General features: G+C 39.1%; 2 protein-coding genes across 5 annotated transcripts in view; one reads left to right on the top strand and one right to left on the bottom strand.

The window, feature by feature from the left end:
* Positions 1–497: 497 nt before the first annotated feature.
* Positions 498–3,740, bottom strand: ckap4 (cytoskeleton associated protein 4). Its single transcript, XM_087785870.1, has 2 exons — positions 3,179–3,740; positions 498–1,917 (listed from the first exon to the last, which is right to left on the bottom strand). The coding sequence occupies exons 1-2, from the start codon at positions 3,524–3,526 to the stop codon at positions 724–726; spliced, it is 1,542 nt and encodes a 513-aa protein (XP_087641996.1). The 5' UTR covers positions 3,527–3,740; the 3' UTR covers positions 498–723.
* A 3,693-nt stretch (positions 3,741–7,433) lies between these two features.
* Positions 7,434–22,266, top strand: part of bltp3b (bridge-like lipid transfer protein family member 3B) — a 31,570-nt gene continuing 16,737 nt past the window's right edge. For 3 of the 4 annotated variants that reach the window (XM_087787327.1, XM_087787325.1, XM_087787329.1), the window contains exons 1-10: positions 7,434–7,757; positions 14,988–15,150; positions 17,598–17,636; positions 18,774–18,865; positions 19,038–19,227; positions 19,292–19,432; positions 19,529–19,696; positions 20,315–20,501; positions 20,570–20,653; positions 21,702–21,863. In XM_087787327.1, the coding sequence (XP_087643453.1) occupies positions 7,714–7,757; positions 14,988–15,150; positions 17,598–17,636; positions 18,774–18,865; positions 19,038–19,227; positions 19,292–19,432; positions 19,529–19,696; positions 20,315–20,501; positions 20,570–20,653; positions 21,702–21,863 (1,270 nt within the window). In that variant the 5' untranslated portion in view covers positions 7,434–7,713. The remainder of the gene's footprint in view (positions 7,758–14,987; positions 15,151–17,597; positions 17,637–18,773; positions 18,866–19,037; positions 19,228–19,291; positions 19,433–19,528; positions 19,697–20,314; positions 20,502–20,569; positions 20,654–21,701; positions 21,864–22,266) is intronic. The other variant, XM_087787326.1, reaches the window with a different exon arrangement.

Raw genomic sequence — 22,266 nt, 5'->3', positions numbered from 1 at the left:
CAAACATACTTGCGTCCTTTATCCTTTAAGTTAATAATCCACCTAATTATTGACCTTCCTGCGTTCGTCTTCATAGAATATTACTAAAATAATGGTCTGGTTTGGTTGGAGTTCCGGCAACTTCTGGCGTTGAAAAAGGCAAATGTGATCAACCACCCTACACAATAGTCTCTCCATCATTCCTTGGCCACCTGCAGAATGAGCCCGTCTGGAAGATCTAACCTCCTAAAAAAGGAGCCTCAATATCGTCTGTTCCACTTGAGTGTCTCACAGATGACTGAGCGCCTCACAATGTCTGTCGAGAGAGATTCCTGTTAAATGATTAACCTGTGAAACAGTATTTTCCAGTGAAACTTCAAATGACGATACACAGACTCATCGTTTGTTCTCAAAACCATCTTTATTCTTTGGAAGAAAAAAAAAAGGAGTGTGTCACCACAGCTTTGGTACCAAAACCTGATACAACTACAAAATGGACTCAGAAAGCAGAGACCCCCCGCCCTCCCTCCCCCTCACCCCGAGTCCTTTTGATTAATCTCTACGTGGAATTATTTGTCGTCTGTGCCGCCATGGTCGGAGGTCAGGAAGATTTTGTCGCGTTCCGAGAGAAATCAACGAAGAAAGTGTTGTTTTCTTCGCTCCGTCAGCTTGACCAGCTGACCTTCAATGAAGTCCAGTGCAAGGAAATTGTGAGTTTTGACCGTTTTAACAGTGCTGGTTGTGCTACTCTGTCTCCTGGTTGGTTCTGGACAAGCCCTCGAGGCTCTCCTGGAGAAGAGTTTGTATGGAGGAAATTGCTTTTTGGTGGTTCTCCAGACTTGTGGAGGTCTTGTCCTTCAGCTCTGACACTGTATTCTGTAAAGTCTCCAGCTGCTCTGGACTCATCCTGCTGCTGACCTCCTCCTGAGAGACCACTCTCCTCTCCAGCTCCGCCAACTGCTCTTCCAAAGCGGAGTCAGGAGACGCGTCCTTGGTGGCGGACATGCTGGACTGCAGCTCTTCCAATTGAGTTCTGAGATGAGCGACTTCTCCTTCCAATTTTGCCCTGTTATTGTCCTCAGTGTTTTCCTGCTTGGCCAGAGAGCTTTCCAGGGTCTCCATCTTGCCTACCAGCGAGTCCAACTTGGATGCGACGCCGGAGAACGACGCGGTGAGTGACTCTGTGCTCTCCTCCGATGTTTTCACTCGAGCCTCCAGATCATCTGCTCTGACCAGAACCTGTGCCGCCGCGTCGCTCGCCCTCTTCCTCGCATCCTCCGCCAGACTGACCGCCTGCTCCAGCTCGATGTCCAGAGTCTCCCTCTGGTCTTTCAGAGCCTTCAGGTCCACCTCGGCGTCAGAGAGGGACTGTCTCAGGCTCCCGATGGCCTCTTGGAACACCGACTGCACCGACTGGACCTCCTTCGACATGGACGCCACTTCCTTGTTGCGGGTATGGAGCTCCTCCCTCACCGAGCCGATCTGTTCCCTGAGCGAGGCGGCCGAGGAGTCTTCAGCTTCCTGGGCAGCTTTGACCTCGGCGACCGCGTTGACGATGGATTCGAGTTCCTGCTTAATTTGCCCAGGGCTTTCAACCTCCGCCACGAGAGCCCGGAGGCCCGACACCTGGTCCCGCACCTCGCCCTGAGCCGAAGTGATCTCCGCCACGCTGGCCCTGATGGCCTGACTCTCCTCGGCCATGCGATGCTCCAGGGTCCTCTCCAGACCGGAGAGGTCGCTCTCCTGCGACTCCTTCGCCTCCCTGATGCCGTTGGAGACGTCTGCGAGGAGGTCGCTCTGGAGGGTCTTCAGAGCCTCCTCCACCCTCTTCGTCGCCGCCTCGCCCGCCGTCATCCTGCCGACGGCTCCTTCTAGATCCGCCCGAGCCGAGGTCAGCGACGACTCCAGACCCGTCAGCAGACGCTTCAGGGACTCCACCTGCAGAGAAGAATGACATTGAAGTGTAATTGATCAACACATTTGACAATAAGAATTCTGAACCCTGAAAATAGAACTATTTCTCGCAGGTCTTTCAAACTTTGATCAGCCTCAATTCTTCGGGTGTTGGAAGGATTCATTCTTAAGAAAACAGTTTAAGAATCATGTTCTTCTTTAAAAGGTTAATAATCTTCATGTTTGTCTTGAATATTGCGACCGGTAAAAACCAGTTTAAGTCAAACACTTTTTTGAAGTCTTTAAATCTCCAGGGACTCTTCGTCTTCGTGTATGTGATGAAGTTTGCGCCCCTCTGGAGCATTTCAACTATTTACAGGCAGGTTTACTCGTATATTATTAGAACGCATGCCTGGTCATTAAAAGCCTGCAGTCACTACAGGGGGTGAACTCATGAGTGCAACTATTGTGTTTAACTGATGAATTCATAAGAACATTAAATCATATTAAAACCCATTTTGACAATTTCTTTACGTTCGATATTAGTGTTCTACAATAACTTCAGCATAGAAGGCACAACTAATGAGTTTTTTATTACCTTATGTTGCAGCTATTCAAAGTGATTTAGACACTTTCCGAAATCCACGTTACGTTCAGAACAGAACCAAAATGTCCTTTAACTTTGTTGTTAACGTTAAATAAATACTCCACTGAATTGGTTTTTGAGTTATTTTGCCAACGAGTAGACACATAAAAACTGATGATTACATAATGTGTCTCAAGCAGTTGAAAAAAAGTGTTAAAGAAAGAAGTCTAATTGACTTGCTGGACACATTGAAGCTTTAATTGTAAACCATGGTCTGCTAATAACAATGATTTGAACATTTTACTAATAGATTGAAAATATTTAGCACCATTTTAACATTTTTAACACAACAAGTATTTCAATGAGGGTTAAATATAACATTCTACAGTTGTCCCTTTTATTGAATGAAAAAAATAGGTTAAAGACCTCAATGATTATGGGTTTGCTGCCATTTTTAATTTTATTTAATTTTATTTGAATTCCTCTTTAAATCACTCATAGAAGCGTCGATGGAACTTGAGTTAATGATGTTAAGACGGAAAAAAATATTCATTGTTCTTCTCTCCACACCAGGAAGAACATGAAGTACTAACTTGAGTCAGTGATGTCACACATGAGCAAAAGAACGTGAAAGTTGTATTCACACGGTTTTCAACTCGTACCCCTTACAGACTCGTTGTTTATTTTATTTTTGTCATCAAACAAAAAGTTTGCATCTACCTGTTGCTGGACACTGTCCACTGCGCCGCTCAGCTGTGCACCCGCGCGCGCGCCCTCCTGGTTCCTGGAGCTCGTCTGGCGGATCTCTTCCAGAACTCCATGCATGTAAAAGGCCGCGAACCCAACAGCCCCAGCCAGGGCCACATAGAACGCTGCAGACGCGAAGGTTTTGAGGAACCCGGTGGACCCCGATCGCTGTGAGCGGGGCGAGTGGCTGTGGCCCCCGGGGCCGCTCACTCCGTTGCTGCCCTTCTGGCTCTTCTTAGGCGCATCTTCCTGCGGGTGGCTCTTCTCGATCTTCTCGATCTTCTCGCTTTTCTCGCTCTTCTGTCGGTTCTTGGCTGTCATGGTGGGTGTGTGTGTCGTGCAGGGCAGGAGTGAGTGGTTCTGTCGTCGTGGACGGACTCAGGAGTCAGTCCGGTGCAAGCCCACTGAGGGCCAGCGACGTATCAGGGAGCGCGTCGTGTCGTTCGGTGGGGGGGCTCTGTGGAGGTATGCGGATGGGGGTGGGCGTACCCTATGTGGCTTCTGCAGAGGACCGGTTTTTTAATAATGTTCTGTATTCTGTAAGACAAGCCAGTCGTGAAATCATGATGTGACGCACCCGAGAGAACAGGTCACGTGTTCTTACAGGAACTGCTAGACAAGTTTTTGTGAACTTTTTGAAACTTTTTTTTCATGGTCACGAGGAAACCTCTCTTTCTTATCATGAAGATTGTTATCTAATAAATGTCACCCTGTTATCTTCCGCCTATTTCCCTAATAAAATATCAGAGGGAGGTCCCAGCTACACAGGGCTAGAGGTGAGGGATATCCTGGATGTTCATGAAATGTTCTCTTTTTTTTTTCTTCCATTTATGCATTTTAATAGTTTTCGAATCAGTAGGAACGTGCTTATAAAAGCAGTAATGCGAAACTCGTGTCCCAAGAGAAACTTTTAAAAGGCAGGAGGAGGAGTGAGTGAGTGTGACATTTCCTCCTCTTGCTCCTCCTTTCATACGTGGCATCTGCCTCCTCCACCATTGCACTGCTGATTCAACTTTACATCAGGTTTAAAACGAGCTCAGGAGGCTTTATTTTAGACATTTTAATTTACGATTCCAGATTTCAAAACTTAAATTGAATTACACCTCATAATAGGTTTTATGGTATATAAAAATAAGAATAAAAGAAAAAGAAAAGAAAAAAAAAATCAAAATTCTTGTTTTGAATAAAACATGCCACAGAAACAGTTTGACCTATTTTACCTATTTACCTATTTCACCCATCACTTTCATAGCTAGAAAAATGAGAAATATTTCTAATAAAAAGTAATTCATTCATAAGTTATTCAGATAATCGACACTAGAGGTCAGTAAAATACAGGAAAACATTTAAACGTTTCTAAAAAAAACGTGTATTATGAGACAATTATTCGGTTACCCATTATACTTAAGTCTTGAATAATTTGTCTTTTACATATTCTGCTGCTTTGTAACATATTACTTTTCCTTTACCTCTATAACCCTTTTTTTGTACTACCCACAAAAAACAATTCTAAACTGGAAATAAACATTTATGACTCTGTTCTGACTGGACATACTGTGAATGTTTCAATATCAGCAGTACTTTCTGGTTTGGTTCCCCTTTACATGTTCTTTCTTTCAAGTTGTCACAGTTGCATATTTAAACATAACACTTTCGATAAAATACTAGCCAAGTGTCTACTGTAAAATAAACTTAATGATTTTTGCTGCATTCTTGCTTGTGTTTCTATGTGGAGCCCTGCTTTCCTCCTACATTCACAAACATCTTGTATGTGAGCCCAGCGATGGATTAGCCATCTGTCCAGAGTGTCCCCCCTTTGGGGAAGATTGAACCCAATTGGGTTATATCCTGCCAGGCCTGGACTCTGATCCCTTTGACCCTCAGATGACGGGTCTCTCATGCCAAGTCCGGACCCTGACCCCATTTCTTTACCAACGGAACTTGGAAAAGTTCTATTCCCTTGCGAGCCTATAAAACAATGGTGGGCAATTCAATTTCCACAGGGGGGAACATTTTATAAATTTCTCCTGCGAGAGGGCATTAAGCAAAAATAAAGGAGCGAAAAGTATACATTCAAGTAAATAATAGAGCTAAGTATTATTTTTTAAACCACTAATCAAAACATGTTTAATATGCACTTTAATCTTATTTGAGGGGCAATTAATATTCACAAAACTCTTAAAACAAAACTCTATAGTCATATTTAGAGACTAGCAATGAGCCGCGCCCAAGCCTCCAGGGGGCCTTAAGCCAAATTTATTTTGGGGCCCTTTTTATCTGCCAATTATATTGATTGTTGATCATTCACACACCTACTACAGTATAAATGTAATGCGCCTGACATGTTTTTACACATTTAAGAGGGTGGCCTAGGAAATTACACAAATAATACCAATACAATCATAGAACAATTCCAATGAATGACAGATGAATGATTTTCAGGGTGCCACATATTGTTTTCAATATCAAAATTCACATTCCAAATTAGAAAACTGTAAAAGCAATGTGTCAAAAATGATAGTGCAAGAACAAAACTGTAAGAGCAATTTGCAAATAAATTATAGTGCAAGAACAATAAAGTGCAACAACAAATTAAAATCACGTTAATATATCCAAATAATAACTAAACAATTCAGTACAAAATGTAGACACATGTCAACAATGATGTAAATGAACATGAAACCAGACAACAAAAATGAAAAAGAAATAAAAAAGAAATAAAGATCAATAATTAGCTCTTAACGATGTAAAAGATTTGGTTTCTGCTCTTACTGTCACCCCCTCCTTAAAACCTATGCTTCCTGGCTTTTTTGTAGTCAAAGTCATTTATGACATCATTGTATTCAATGTGATGGCCAACTTTGTTATTAACACTCATCACTACCGGTCCACTAAGTCTCTCTTGTGCCATGGAAGATCTCAAGTAATTCTTTATTAGTTTGAGCTTGGAAAAGCTCTTCTCTGCAGAGCTACCCATAGAGTTGGGTACAACTCACAGATCTCATTTTGAGACAGGTAAGTGAGCAGTTCAAATGGGCTCATGTGTGCTGTAGGGAGAACTGGAAGCTTCTCCATCTCTGTAGCCAGTGCATTCCCATCAATATCCCACTGTTCTCCCAAAGGTGAGTTTGTCTCTTAGATGTTTACACTGGTCCTTTCTTGCCTGTGCATCAAGCCGACCAAAGTTAAAAAGCACACTTGAAAGCGGTCCCCTAAAGACTGGATGGTACAGTCTACCACAGCATTGAAAAATGATACTTCTAGCCTCTTCATTGCATCAGATTGTGGCTCACCAGGCATCTCACAGGCAAAGTGCCTTTTTGTGGTTTGCAGCCTCTTCTGTTTTAAGAACTGTTTAGTTTTTCATTATTTCGCATGTATCTTTTGCAGGGATCCTTGCATCTTTAAAACCAGTTGCCCTGTAACTGATGAACTTTTCTTTGTTTTTCTGAATGAGGCCTCACTGCAACATCCATGCTTGAGGGTGGAGATGCGAGGCAAGGCTCTATAGAGGATGGAGATGGACCTAAGATGAATTACATATAACAAACATAATAATGAGATACTTTCATGAAATACATTTCCCTTCTGGTGTAATTGTTATTATTACAAATTAAATATACTGTCTAGTTCAATTGCTGGGATCTGTTTTTCCTTTCTCCACTATTGTCTTACTTCAACTGTAAGGTGTCTTGAGATAACTTTGTTATGATAAGACACTTTAAATAAAAATTGAAATTGAATTGAAAATAGTGCCAGTCTTTCCCTGACTTCATGTGTGCGGGGTCCTAAGTGGTCACTTACTTGGCTCATGCCTTGGGCCCGTTATTTATTATTGTTAGTTTCTACATGATCTTTGACCTTTTTGAGGGCAACGTAATTACTGTTGGAGGTTATTTCGTGGCCCCAGACACAGGCACAGGGATGCTGTAATCGATATTTCTCTTGTAATAAAAAAAACAAAGCATTGTAAAGCTTAATAAACAGAAGAATATGTGTGCCATTTAAAGCCCGTTAAAAAAAGAAAAAAAAAGTTTCAAGTCGCCAAATATATTTTTGGTTTGGAAAAAAAAAATATACTTATAATATTTGCAAACAAACTAAATTCGTGATATTTATATTTATTTTTAATTAGGAGAACCCGCAGAAGAATAGGATGATGATGTGCATTTTCCGATTGGTCCGTGAACGCGTCACGAGTCCACGCCTCGACGCCGTGACAACAGACGCTGGTGGACCCGCCGATCCGTCCAGGTGTTCCAGGGACGTTTCCACCGGCGCTCCTTCGACTTACCTGTACAACCATGGCCTAAAAAAAACGTAGTGGTTCCCCCGGACCCTCCCCGTGAACGGGTCCAGAAAGGCTGGTCTATTATCCTGTCACACGAGGCGGTTGAAATGAAGGCTGTTACACAGAAGCGGATTTGACTCCTTGGACGTCGTGAGGCTACGCGGCCATCGAGCTCTAGCGGGAAACACCGGGTCATCTCGGCGGGACCTGCTCCACCATGGCCGGGATCATCAAGAAGCAGATTCTGAAACATCTCTCCAGGTCAGTGGGCGAGTATATAGACGGGAGGGCTCAGCTGTCAGAAAGAAAAAAGAGACACACAGGCTTCACCGCCATCGTGGATTTAATTCATAAATGAAGCCCCAAGATGTGTTTTTTAAACTTGTTTCTTTCGTGGTCACGGACTGACAGTGACCGACATGACGGTTGGATTGTCCCCCGCTGACCTGGCGAGGCTAGCCGGCTAACTAGCCTGTTAGCCTGCGCGGCTAATCCCTGACGATGCTATGACAGGTCGAACCAGTCCAGTGGTAGAGATTCACTAAAACAACAATCTCTGCTTCTCTCCTGACGACATATATACACAAAGAAAAGCCTGTGATATATATATATATATATATATATATATATATATAGAGAGTTGCGACATGCATAGCAAGTTGAAGCTGTTTTCTTATTGCCTACTTTTGAAATAATACTTGATTTATTAACGTGTTTATTAAAGTAACGGTGTTTAATAGGATGGTTAATAACTTACTTTTTTAAACTTACTTCGGGTCAACTTAATTTTGCCAAAAGACATTTTTTAAACGTTGATTTTTAAGACACACGTTTAACACGTTTATTTTCTACGGCATATTCCCTGGGGTCAAAGGTCACTGAAGCTTATCATAACAATATATAGGGTCAAAGGCAGGCGACTTCCCTATCCGTCCATCACTGATACAGACACACACGCACACATAATGACACGTATTTGCAATTTTGAGTCATCTGGAATGAACACACAAGTATGTTTGAATCCAAAAGGTTTCCTCAAGATGAATTTGAAGGACTTTCATGATGTGAGGCTGAAGTACAGATGCTACAAACAAACAAACATCTTCAAATGGCCACAAACATTAGTAAAATACACAATATTCTTTAATGTAATTTATTTATTTTTAATTAACATGCTTTTATTTCTCTCTGCGCTTCAAGAAACATCTCAAGACATTTTTATCCGTGCAGGCTTTGCCTTGACTTTTCCGAGACTCCTGTGTTGTTCTCTGTGTTATCTTGACCTTTTAAGTATATATTTTATTGAGTATTGTTTTTATTGTTTAAGCGCTTTGTGACCCTGGTCTAGAAAAGCGCTTTATAAATATAAATTACTTACTTACTAACTTTTACAAGTGACATGTGGACAGAAAAAAATACAATCACAGTGAATAATAGTATTGTGTTGATAATTTGGTGAGGTATCCATTGTCCAACAACAGTTTTCTTTATTAATACCAAGTAGCAGGTTTAAGTTCAAGTTGTTGTTGTTGTACTACTTTAAATATTGGACCTGAACAACCAGAACTGCACAGCCTGTATTTGTATGTGTTTAAGTGAGTGAGTAAGTAAGTAATTATTATTTGTAAAGCTCCTTCAATAGAGCAGGGTCAGAAGGCGCTTAAAAAACAACAATACACAGGTAAAAAGACATACTTTAAAAGGCTTAGACAACATAGTGACAAACATGGCAGCCAAGATATTCAAGAAAAAATTACATCTGTGGATTCATGGCTTATATGCTTTTAAGTATAGTATATTTTATGAATACAAAACATTCACACGTTAATAATATTAAGTTAACTTCATAGTTTTAATCGTATCCATCATCATTTCTTAAACGGTTAATTTCATTTACGTGCTTTTTTGAAGCCTCTTCCTACAGATGAATGTTTCACCTGACATGGCCAATCTAAATTTGTTCGTAGGTGTAAAAGGCCATCCCATTCTATGCCCCATCTGAATTGGGAACCATTCATCTGCACAAGCTGGACGTGAATAATTGATTCTTTTCCACTGTCCCTTCATACAACTTTCAATGCACCACTTCCTTGTGAGGATACTTTGTATCGTGCAGGACAAGCTGTCTTCTGCTGATTCTACTGTCGTCCTCACGTTAGTCATGGCGTCATACCTTCGCACTGCAGCAGTTGAACCATTTCTATGAAAATAAATACATATTTAAGTCTAAAACTTTTATTTTTACATCATCATCATCCTATTATTACTTAATTATTAATTTCTAGTTGAAAGCATGACCTCTGTTATCTGACCAAAGGTGGGGCTTTTACGTAAAAGTTTGTTGATAATCCATGACTTGAAGTTCATTCAACCAGAGTAGACATTTTTTTATTTACAATGCCAGTTTTCTATTGCTCATTTAAAAGAGAAATCATAAATTCTTAAACGCTTAACAATAAATACTTATTTAACTGACATATTAACTGAGTTAAACCCATCTCTTGGTGTCAACTTTTATTAATGGAAAACAAATCAGTTTATGATTAAGGGAGATTAAAATACTAGTGGTGCGTCATATCGCGACATGCATAATGGTTCAGGTGAACCTAATCTTGATCTCTAATGGCTGTTATTTGATCTGCCGACCGAGTCGGATCAAAGCTCAATCTTATGCAACCAGGAAATTCCAAATACTCTGACGTCATTGTAGAGCAAGTTAACTCTCAGATCAAATGTATGTCAATTTAGTTTAACTCATATTTTTTTCATGATGTGTATATAATGAAATGCATGTGATCACATTAAATTTTAACATTTTGTATCTCACACCTTCATTAGTTTCTTGTCTCCTTCAATAATTCCTGACAGACTAAGAAACGAGATGGGAAACAAGTGGTGTAAAAGTAGAAGGTGTTTGTTTGCTCGCTGAGAGACCGGTATAAATATATATATAGAAACACAGCAGGTTAGAGAAGCTCCAAGTCTGCTCAGGTCTTGTGACCAGTAAAATATTAATTCCTTCAACTGATCAAGTATCAACGAGTTTCAGTTGCTTTTATTCAGGCGTTGTGTCTTAACCTCATCTAAGAATGTCTATATTGTAACGCATCAACAAAAGTTATACAATTTAAAGCAAGTCGACCCTAAATGCATAAAAGTGGGAGGGTTTCCTTATACTCTTAAATTAACAATTCAATAATGAATTTTCTCTGCCTATTTTCAAATGGTGTTATGGTAGAATGGAGCCTACTCCCAGCTAAAACTATCAGTTTTGGAGCAGTGGGCTGACTCAGCAACTTTTCCTCGGTGCAGCAACTGACTTGATGTCAATACTTCTGGAACTCATGAGTGGAAACAGACTTCCTGCTTTTTCCATATGCGTGATGATGCACTTGTGGTGCAGCCAGCTGACATCAGCGCCAGAGCGAGAGGAGTCTAAAAAGAAACGGTCGCCATGACTCAGTGCAAACAGGCTTATTTTAAGAGATGGAGAGAATAGCAGGCAAAGCGGTTGCTCTTAAATACTGAAGAAAGTTCACACTCGACATAATATAAAGTATCATTAAATCCATGTTAATATCAAATGCTTCTTAATTCCCTGCTTAGACAAACATTACTTTAATTTCTTTCAGATAAATCTATTTTAATAAAGCCAAAGAAACTAAATCAAACTTTATATTGTTCTTGGTTGACGATTAAAGCAGAACTACATTTTTAACTAAACAGTTTTTCACCCACGTCTCACTCTATCTTCTATCTATCACTTTAAGACCAGAATTACAGGAGCCCGAACGTTTATCACTTTACCCTTGAAAGTTTGTTCTGCTCTTGCATTTCTCATTCCACATTATTTAATGACCTTCAAAGAGTCACGATTCATGCTTTTACAAGCATTCCTACACTGTCGGAGAAAGAAACAAGGATTTAATCACCACGGTGCCATTAACTTTCCATTTAATTTCACAAAAGTGCTCCCTGTGGCTTTCTGCTTTTCGTTGCTTGATGCCGCTCCAAACGGGTCATTTGATTTTTAATTTGAGACAAATCCTTTTCCACTTGGCAAGCATTAACCGAGAGATCGCAATACACCCACGAGTTAAGGAGACAAAATCGCTCCATCTGGTCCGTCTTGTCGTTTTATTTACGCGATCACATTCTAACAAGACACCTGGATAATATAGTGTTTAACTTGGGGAATGTTTCCGCTTCTCACACATAATCTTGAGACCTGTAGGTTATATTTTGCAAATCCACAGCATCTGTATGTACATTGAATTCCTGCACATACATACTGCAAATGCAAAATAAATAATCTGATCCAAAATCTATTTTCCTTACTAGTGGGGTCCCACAGGGTGCCGTCCTGGGCCCGCAATTAATGTAATTGTTCATTAATTCCCTTTTTTTGGTGCAATTTAATAATATATGCATTTTAAAAATAATTACATTGTCATAACTTAAAATCGATTGACTCATTGTGATAATTTGTCAGGCTTGAGACCTGAGACTTGAGGCCCATAAGATTGGCCCCTAAATCAGTGGCTTAGGGGTCAGTTGAATCAAGGCTAGGACTGGCTGGTCGATTAATCGCCAGAATGCCCTTCACCCCTAGACAGGACCTCAGTGGGTCACTCACGATGTAACCCTGCATGTTAAGATGACAAACCTTGGGCTCAAATATTACCAAGAACACATGACCACATGGTCAAAACATATTTAGTTTATCAGGCATAATAACCCCTGAACGAAGACGGCAGTAGCTCTTTTTTTGACCTCCTCTTTACTTGACTCCACGAAGCATGCAACATACCAAACTCATCCATAAGCCTCCCCTAATCTTCTAGGCCTTGACCTTGTTCCATGTGAGGAAGTTGGTAATCTTTTCACGATATAAGCTGTTGTTCATATGTTGCATACGGCTAGCTTCACCATTTGACTCATTACCTTCTGTGATTTCCAACAATCCAACTATGTTTGTATATCTGGTTTGATCAACTGTGACAACTGTGACTCAGATATTCAGCATAGTCATGCTGCATAGGGTACTATTTGAATAAGTTCGGTACTATTCTAAGTAGATAACAAGCACACAAGACAGTAGTATTGAGTAGAACGCATTCAAGTTAGGCTTGACGGCTTGTTTGAGAGAATAAATGCGAGAAAGAATAGAATCCAGATAACATTTTAAAGTTGAGTGTGTAGTACAGTTCTTTGTGGTCTCAACAGATAAGCTGGTGTGTCATCACCCACAACAACAGCTCACCTACTGTGTTTATGAATAATCAGGCGAGCTGTGACTGTTTCTGTCCGGCTTCAAGAAGAAAAAGAAGCCAGTCGAGTGAAGATGCTTCTTCCGTTTGTTTCATACTATATTTGCTTGAGAAGATCACTTTTTCCTTTGGTCATTTCCTGTGAATGTAGAAGCAAAACCCTTGAGTGCAGAGCGTTTAGGAGCGGGAAGTGTGACGACCAATCCCTCAAAAGACAAACATAAATTAACTTGCTGTCCTTGATTAAATCTTACAATTTTCTTACCAATTTCAAACAATTTTTATTCAATATATTTCGACCTTAAACAAGATAACAGGACACATCCAAGACCAAAAATCAAATCTTTAGTTTCACATGAGAACGGTTTATATTTCCCAAGTTAGTCGTAATTGAAGTTTTGTTTTTAGAAAACAAACGAAAAGAAAAGGAATGAAAATAAAACCCATTCAATGATGTGCATGTATATGTAGTGTTTGGCCTTTAAACTTGAATAAAATCAATCATTAATTGTGTAATATTTTATGCTCAATCTTATTTCATATTCTTTTCTTGTGTCATGTACACCATGTAATGCCATTTAACGACAGCTGGAAAAACTACCATCACTGCCCATGTGTACCACGGAGAATAAACACAACTGCACTTGTCAAGTTGTAGAGAAACTGATATCCATACATTAAATTGTGTTATTGTAAATATATAAATAATATTAAAAAGTTAAAATTAATTAATTTCCAGTTATAATATTTGTCCGTTCTTTTTATTTAAATCGTATTTTATAGTCAAATCTCTATTATTTTGAATAACTGTTTAGCAGACAATGTCATTTAACCTTTAGAATAAAACGTAAAGCCAACTCTATATTATTCTTGTCTTGGTTAAGAGATTAGTTATCATCTTTAAAATGGTTGATTATTGTAACTGTTAACATGTTTTTGAGCCATTTATTTCCTCATTTTTGGGTGTCGAACACAATGCTCCCACTTGTTTGGAATGATGGAAGTTAATGATCCCTTAGCTAAAAAGAATACTTGTGATTTATTAACACCACGTCCAACATTGTCCGACACATTGTATCCCAAATCACTCGGCACCTCTTTATCGTAGACGCCTCTAGTTGTGTTACTTGCCGTCTTTGTTCTGAATGGCCGCATTTCAGCTGTCGCTCTGCACATTTAATTCATTGTTTACTTCATGGCTCTCAGAATAGTGTTCGGTGATGACTGAGACGTTTCATGGAATCTGTCTTTAAGTTATAATGTGTAATGAACGAGTTGGTTGACTCGGAAGGTGTTTCCAGTGACTGTTATGCTCAGTTTGCTAATCTAGGACATTGTCGTAAACATGTCTTCACCGAAACCTCTTTAACCAACCCTGTGGTCATCGTGAACTTCTTCCACCGACAAGTTTAAACGCCAATAGAGCAGCAGAAAGAAACGTATCCATGTGTTGTCAATGAATAATACAAGGCCGTAAACCTACAGTTTATCTGGGAATGTAAAATGAAACCAACAGCTGTCTTATGTAACTGTCTCGAATGTTCAGTTTGATTAATTTATCTGTTTTATTAAGCAACAAACTAAAGACCGGAAATATGAATTACTGCTGCCAAAATAATAGGTCTCAATATCAGTGCAAACAATTGTCAATCCAGAAGCGGACACAAAATATCACATTTGACGCAACGGTCTTGAAATTTTGATTGACATGAGTAGATTTAGATTTGAGTCATGAGGTAAATGTTTTAGATAAAACACTATTATACAACCTCATCGTTTGAAGTAAATGAGTAGAGTTTAAAGTTCTCTTTTTCTATCTTTAAATGAGTCTGTGACTAGGATTTGTGTGTTCAAGTTATATAAGTCCTGAGATTTATATTGAGTATTAATATTCAATTTACAGATGGACAGAATATAATCATTGTAATACAAATGGTCCAGAAAGTAAAATAAAAAATACAATCATTAAATCGAAATCAAGATATTGATAAAATTAGTTTTTTTTTGTGTGTTATTTTAAACTTTGCAACACCACAATTTACTAATGGTTAACTTTTATTTTCCAATTTTATTTCCAAAGAGTAGCTGGCGACATACAAGAGATTCTTCCCGAACACATATTTACATACTTCTATCAACAGCATCAGAACTCGAACCAACAAGCTGTTTACTGTGGCTTTTCCTGGAATATGTCTAAAAATATCTCCCGCTTGTTTTCCAGGTTTGCTAAAAACCTTTCTCCGGACAAGATAAACCTGAGCACGCTCAAGGGGGAGGGTCAACTCACCAACCTGGAGCTGGATGAAGAGGTTCTGCAGAGCCTTCTGGACCTTCCCACCTGGCTGGCCATCAACCGTGTGTGCTGTAACAAGGCGGCCATCAGGGTGAGTGTCGCACCAAACATCTGATGCTTCAATGAAAGGTTTTAACCGAGTCATAAATGTATTCAGAGAGGATCAGGTTTAATTCTCAAGGGGCCAATTTATATTTTGCTGATTGTTGTAAGGGGCTGTTAAGCCAAAAGTTGGATTAAACTAATGAAATATAATGTAATATAATAGGAAGTCTAAATAGAAAGGCTATGTGTTAGTGTAATTATGCTTATACTTAAAATGTTAAGATTTTAAAAGTAAAGGAAACATTTTAAAGTTGAGTGTGTAGTACAGTTCTTTGTGGTCTCAACAGATAAGCTGGTGTGTCATCACCCACAACAACAGCTCACCTACTGTGTTTATGAATAATCAGGCGAGCTGTGACTGTTTCCGTCCGGCTTCAAGGAGAAAAAGAAGCCAGTCGAGTGAAGATGCTTCTTCCGTTTGTTTCATACTATATTTGCTTGAGAAGATCACTTTTTCCTTTGGTCATTTCCTGTGAATGTAGAAGCAAAACCCTTGAGTGCAGAGCGTTTAGGAGCGGGAAGTGTGACGACCAATCCCTCAAAAGACAAACATAAATTAACTTGCTGTCCTTGATTAAATCTTACAATTTTCTTACCAATTTCAAACAATTTTTATTCAATATATTTCGACCTTAAACAAGATCACAGGACACATCCAAGACCAAAAATCACATCTTTAGTTTCACATGAGAACGGTTTATATTTCCCAAGTTAGTCGTAATTGAAGTTTTGTTTTTAGAAAACAAACGAAAAGAAAAGGAATGAAAATAAAACCCATTCAATGATGTGCATGTATATGTAGTGTTTGGCCTTTAAACTTGAATAAAATCAATCATTAATTGTGTAACATTTTATGCTCAATCTTATTTCATATTCTTTTCTTGTGTCATGTACACCATGTAATGCCATTCAACGACAGCTGGAAAAACTACCATCACTGCCCATGTGTAAAGGAAAAGGGACCAAGATAAATATACCGTACACCTTAAAGTCAAGATTGAGATATTTTTCATTTTGTTTTATTTCATTTTTATTGGTTAAAGTTGTATAATTTATGTAGTTATTGCAACATAAATCCATATAGATGATGGTTAAGAAAAACAATAAAAACATTAAAGAAACAAGTCAAATGATGGCAGTTAAGTAGCCGTCTATGGCTGTAGTAGCTTTACATTTTCTACATTTCTTAGCAGTTATAATTATTAAAAAAATAATATTTAAATATTTTTATTTCCAAGTATTCACACTACCAAACATAGTAAATCAATTAAAAACTATATTCCTTTTTATTGTGTAAGTAATAATATTAATACAAAGAGATTTCTCATTCTCTTTATATCCCTTGTCTCATGATGTAAAAATAAATGAAGTTTTCATTAAATAAGGCTTTATTTAAATAGAGTTTGTAAAGTCTACTAAAAAGCAGTCTCCGCTCTTCAAAACCAAAGTGTCTTTCACAATTTGGTTTGTTCATGCAGTGCCTGACGAAACTTTTGCACTGTTTTGTTTTCTCCAAGTAACTTTGTGTCTGTATTATATACGGTTTTCCCGTCTGATGAGATGATCACAGAAGTTGTTCATATTTATACTTTGATTTGACAATTTGTCATAAGTGAGTTGGCAAATTTTAATGTGTTTTGGAATTTTCTCTTAACTGAAATAACGACCATATTTGCCTTCAGCACAACAAATTCAACGTTCTTTGTGGTGCCTGTGCGTTAACGTTTCTACTGAAGGACAACATTGATACTTATCTCACTTCCGTCATTTATTTTTCACGTTAAAAGGTTTCTCACTTCCTGTTTCACCAACAGTCTGCTCCATTATTACAAGTCACTGCCTACAAACCGTGACTTGGTTCCATCTTTGAATGGCTTTTTAAAAAATATATAATTATTTCTGATATCCACTTTTATCGTCATCTGTTTCTTTTTAATGACATTTCGGAGAGTTTAATCTAATCTACCGCAGCTAATTGGCAGCTTCTGTCAACCCATATCACGTTGTACTTTGCCTTATCTTTTGACCCTGTGGTTATACTTGTACTAAAAATCAAAATCTAAAGTGGGCTTGATGACTCGGCGTCGTCTTTTAAGCATTATCAAGCGTCTCTGCCGAGGTTATCTCCTGGTCTTTAGTGGACTTATCAGACCTGATCTGTGTTCTGTGTTGCTACTCTATACAGCCAGTTGGTCCCATAAAGTGAAACAGAGATTTTGACCCAGAAGTGCAGTTAAAACAAACGTTATTGAACCCTCTCACCCCCTTAAAAATACCCCAGATTTCATTGATCTTGTATCTCTAACCTTCTTTGCTTTCCCAAGAAACGATTCAGACAAAGAAAACCTCAAAACAATCATTTCATTTCGTAATCTGTTTATATTCTTTTAAGTTTTATGTTTCATTTGTTTAATCATTTGATGTTATTTCCAGATACCATGGACCAAGCTGAAGACTCATCCCATCTCTTTGGTAAGTTTGTTTAGAATACGCTGATTTGGGAAATAAGACAAATATTTTTTAAATAAAATGTTTCACACCTTTTTCAACCAATGAATACAACCCACGTTTATTCTATAGCTTAATTTACAGCTTTATAATTATTATAAATAAATAGTAAAATCCAATACTTGTGCAATAAAGTGGACTATTCAATGTTATAATGTCATGCAGTTAACTACGAATGTACATGTTTGTAGTTACTGATAAGGTGGGATTCTAAACGTCAACCCTGGCTGTGAGCGCACCAGAGCGTCAGTCCTCCGGGGAGTAGAGTTTCTGTGACATGAATGCTCTCTCTCCTGGTTGCCAGCACAGAGTAGGGCACAGGTGTCAGGTTGATAGCCGGTGTTGCTGGTCCCAGTCCCAAGGTAGCTGTAATTACCTGCAAACAAGCAGGTACAGACTCTCAACAGCAGCAGGAATAGATCGTTTTCTTCTCACTCTTTATACCTTTTATACTCTTGTATACAAGGAACTCAAGATGCTACGGGATTTGCTTATATTTGTATCAACGGATGTATTTTAATGATGCTGTTTATGCGCTTCTTTCATGTACTTCAACTCAATCCAAGACAGTTTTTATTAAGGCTAGATTTCATTTAGATTAAATATATGCCGTAAATGTATAATAGGATATATTTTCTTTTTAATGTTTCCGTTTAGAAATTTAATTCAAATAATCACAAGGGATATAGTTTCATATTCCGTCTAATAGGTTATAATAGTTTTACAAACCTGGTTTCAAAAACAGGGACATTCCCTTTTGACATATTTTTAATGAATCGTAACATTATATTAATTATTTTAGCTGATATTTCTGTGACCGATCGTAACCTGTTACTTAACTGTTGTAAAACAAATCTATGGACGATAGAATCATAGAACAAAGTTACGTTGAAATATTTTGGAAAATCATTCTAAATGGATACATTGATAACAATGATAATAAAATTAAATATAAATACATATAAAGCACTATCTTAAAATAAGTTTAGCTGATTTCTGGGGCAATTATTCCTGTCAGAGGGTACTGTTGAAAATTGGAAACTTTATTTTATATATAACAACTTATATTTTTTATAAGTTACAACTGGGTTTGTCTTTCAGACTCTGGATAAAGTTGAAATGGAAATGAGTACTTGTGAGGAGCCGCGACCCCCCAATGGTCCGTCCCCGATAGCGACAGCATCAGGTCAAAGGTGAGTCGTGGAAGCGGTTTAGTTCTATATTCCTTCTGATCTGTCAGAGATCGATCAGATCTAATAATCTGCTGCAAGCTAATGAATAAAATACGAGCATCAAATTGAAAATGACTGCCCTCTTGTGTTGTGAACCTCACACTGAACCCCCAATTACTATCGTGTGATGCAGTGAGTACGGCTTTGCTGAGAAGGTCGTGGAGGGGATCTCCCTGTCCATCAACTCTATAGTGATCCGGATCAGTGCCAAGGCCTTCAACGCCTCCTTCGAGCTCTCGCAGCTGCAGGTCTACAGCGTGAACACCAGCTGGAGCATCAGTGACCTGCGCTTCACTCGCATCCAGGACCCTCAGAGAGGAGAGGTCCGCTGCTGCTGTGAGTTTAAAAACCCGTTGTGCTGCTAACATTGTTGCGTTTGTGATCCAGCTCCTGACGTTCAAGGAGATCAGCTGGCAGATGATTCGGATAGAGGCCGACGCTATTCAAAGCGCGGAACATGAGATGTTGAGCGCACCCATCCGCCTCATCACCAACCAGTCCAAGATCAGAGTCACTCTGAAGAGAAGGGTGAGAAAACATTAGTGCAGATAAATATCATATTATAACAATTTAACACCATTGTTAAAATATTGCTCGTAAATCCAAATATTTTTCCCAACACAGATTAAGGACTGTAACGTCGTGGCCTCCAAGCTTATTCTGATACTGGACGACCTGCTGTGGGTTCTTACCGACTCCCAGCTCAAAGCCATGGTGCAATATGCCAAGTCCCTCAGTGAGGCCATGGAGAAGTCTGCACAGCAGAGGAAGAGCATGGCCACGGAAGACCAGGTGCATTCATCTTGTCTCCATTGACAAACTACAGTGTTCCTGTCTGACTGATTTTTTTTTTTGGTCTTGCATTGTATGACATTAATGATTAAAACTTGAAATTGTGTATTTTTTATCTTTTTATCTTATCTTAATAGTGGTGAGCTGTTTTAAGACAGACAAACAGGCAAAATTCTGAATTAACCATATAAAATAAATGCAGATTAAGTGATATTGTACCATTTTAAATCTCATTCAGAGGTTTTATTTTGTGCGTATACTGGTGTTGACCAACATAACATTAAACAAACTCTTGCACATTCTAACATTTGAGGACAAATGGCTTCTTTGGAGCATTTATGATGCATGTTTTTCCTTTGTCCCAAACAAAGAGGATGGCTGATTACTCCATCTAGTGGAAATATAAAGTACTGCTTTACTGTTCAGGCTTTTGGAACTTTACACTTTTGATCAAGTGAAATACGAACCCTTTTTTGAATTAATCGTTATGATAACGTTTTACTATTTTTTTTTTATAGATGTATATATGTATGCTTTACCTGATTTCAGCATGTGCCTTGTTTGTTTGCATCAATGGAAGAAAAGCATAAGCAGAATATCAAGTTTATTTGTCTTCAGTTACAGGGCTCACCACCCCCCCTCACAGCACAACAGGTGCGGATGCAGCAGACGTCAACAGCTGCTGACCAGAGCGCGTCGATGGCCAAGTTGTTTTCAGCGAACGACGTGTGTGAGACGTCGCACCACCTCCAGATCACACACCTGGACCTGCACATTTGTGACGACATCCATGCTGCAGATAAAGGTAGGGAGAGCGCACACTTGAACAAACGGTTGTGGCACGACTTACATGTTGTACGATCATGGTTTCAGTGATCCACAAGAGGATCGCGGGCGGAGCCATGCAGCTTTCCTTCAGCTCCATCACCCTGGACTACTACCCCTTCCACAGAGCAGGTTCGCCATTGCATCTCTACCGTGAGATTCTTAGTATTGGAAGGAGGTTGACTTAGATGTGATCTTTTTAGTAGATAAAATGCATATTTTTGAGTCTTTTGCAGAGATTAAGAAATGTTGCGTTAAAATTAGTCTTGCCCCTCAGGTTTCCCACTGATCCTTAAAAAGTATTAAAAGAATGAATTTAAAAATAAGTTATACATACGTAATAAGTAAAATATAATGGGTTTTTTTTAATGGTAAAATTATTATTATAAAAATGATGTGTAGTACTCAAATGGTAATGATAAAAAAGTCTTGAATTTAACTCTCCTTAAACTGATGGGACCCGTGCTGTGTCTCAAATATATGCATACTAGCGTACTCAAAGTTTTTAGTGCGTAAGTGCATCTCAATTCTTAGTACGCCAATTTAGTGCGCCATGCACACTAAATTGGCGTACTAAAACGCCCACAAAACTGAGTATTGTTTGATGGACACTATCTACCCTAAACGGCTGCCATCTTAGTGACGTTTTAAACAGAAGTTGCGTCATATATATATATATATATATATATACAGTATATATATATATTATATTTATATGCATATACTGTACTTACAGGAGCATTTTTTAGCAGCAGTAGAAGGATGACACGTCTTCGTTGCTGATACCAGCTTAAATATCTCGCTAACATTTCGATTGTCATATTTTTTCTCTATTTCTTTCTCCAAACTTGCAAAACGTGCTGCCAGCAGGTGTCGGCGATAGCGTTCCAACAGTTAAATAGAAGTAGAAAAAGAAGCTGTCGCGTCATTTCCGGTTAGTGCGTAGCGGCAGTGTTTGATTTGAGACATACTATCTTTTGAGAATTTGCGTACTAGTTAGTATGTACACTATCCTGATGCATACTAACTTCTAGTATACTAAGAGAAGTATGCGATTTGAGATACAGCAATTGTTTCCTGCTTTTGCTATTTAGCAGCCTGTTAATAAGCGATGTGTCCTTTTTACAAAATTTAATTTAACTAAATTTTCCTTTTTATTATTGCAAATGTTTAATCTCAGGTGAAAGCTGCGCACACTGGATGCACTACAGTGAAGCCACCAAGAGCAGAGAGGGATGGGCAGGGAGCCTCCTGGATGAGTTCAAGACCAACGTGGAGATGTTGAAGGCTGCAGTGCGTGACCAGCACGGTGGGGTTCCAGCTCACAGCTCCCCACAACATGGTAACCATACAAATATTTTACGATAAGCGGGCCTCGAATTTAATGCCACGGCTGACACAAACAAACCCTTATTTACGCGGTCACTGTGGGTTTTCTGTCCCGCAGTGTCTCTTAGTGATGTGTATGAGCCTCTAGGAGATGAGAAAGCAGAGGCAGTAGGGCTTAGGGAGACAGAGGGAGGACTCATAGAATGGAGCCCGCAAATACAGCTCCCCGCCCAGTGCTGCTGGTGCCTTGAGCCAGGTACCCCTGGTGTGTGTGCGCACAGCCGGGTGCGGTGATACACACCTCTAGCAGTGAACAATGGCTCCCAGACTCAGAACTACTGTGTATCTGTCTCTCTCCCTCTTTCTCCGTTTCAAATCTGTTCCTATTTTTGCTTTTATTTCACTCCTTCACTCCA

This window comes from Callionymus lyra, chromosome 3 (genome assembly GCF_982586985.1).
Source record: "Callionymus lyra chromosome 3, fCalLyr1.hap1.1, whole genome shotgun sequence".
In the NCBI taxonomy this organism is placed as follows: Eukaryota; Metazoa; Chordata; class Actinopteri; order Syngnathiformes; family Callionymidae; genus Callionymus; species Callionymus lyra.
This window is presented reverse-complemented; position numbering and strand designations above follow the sequence as displayed.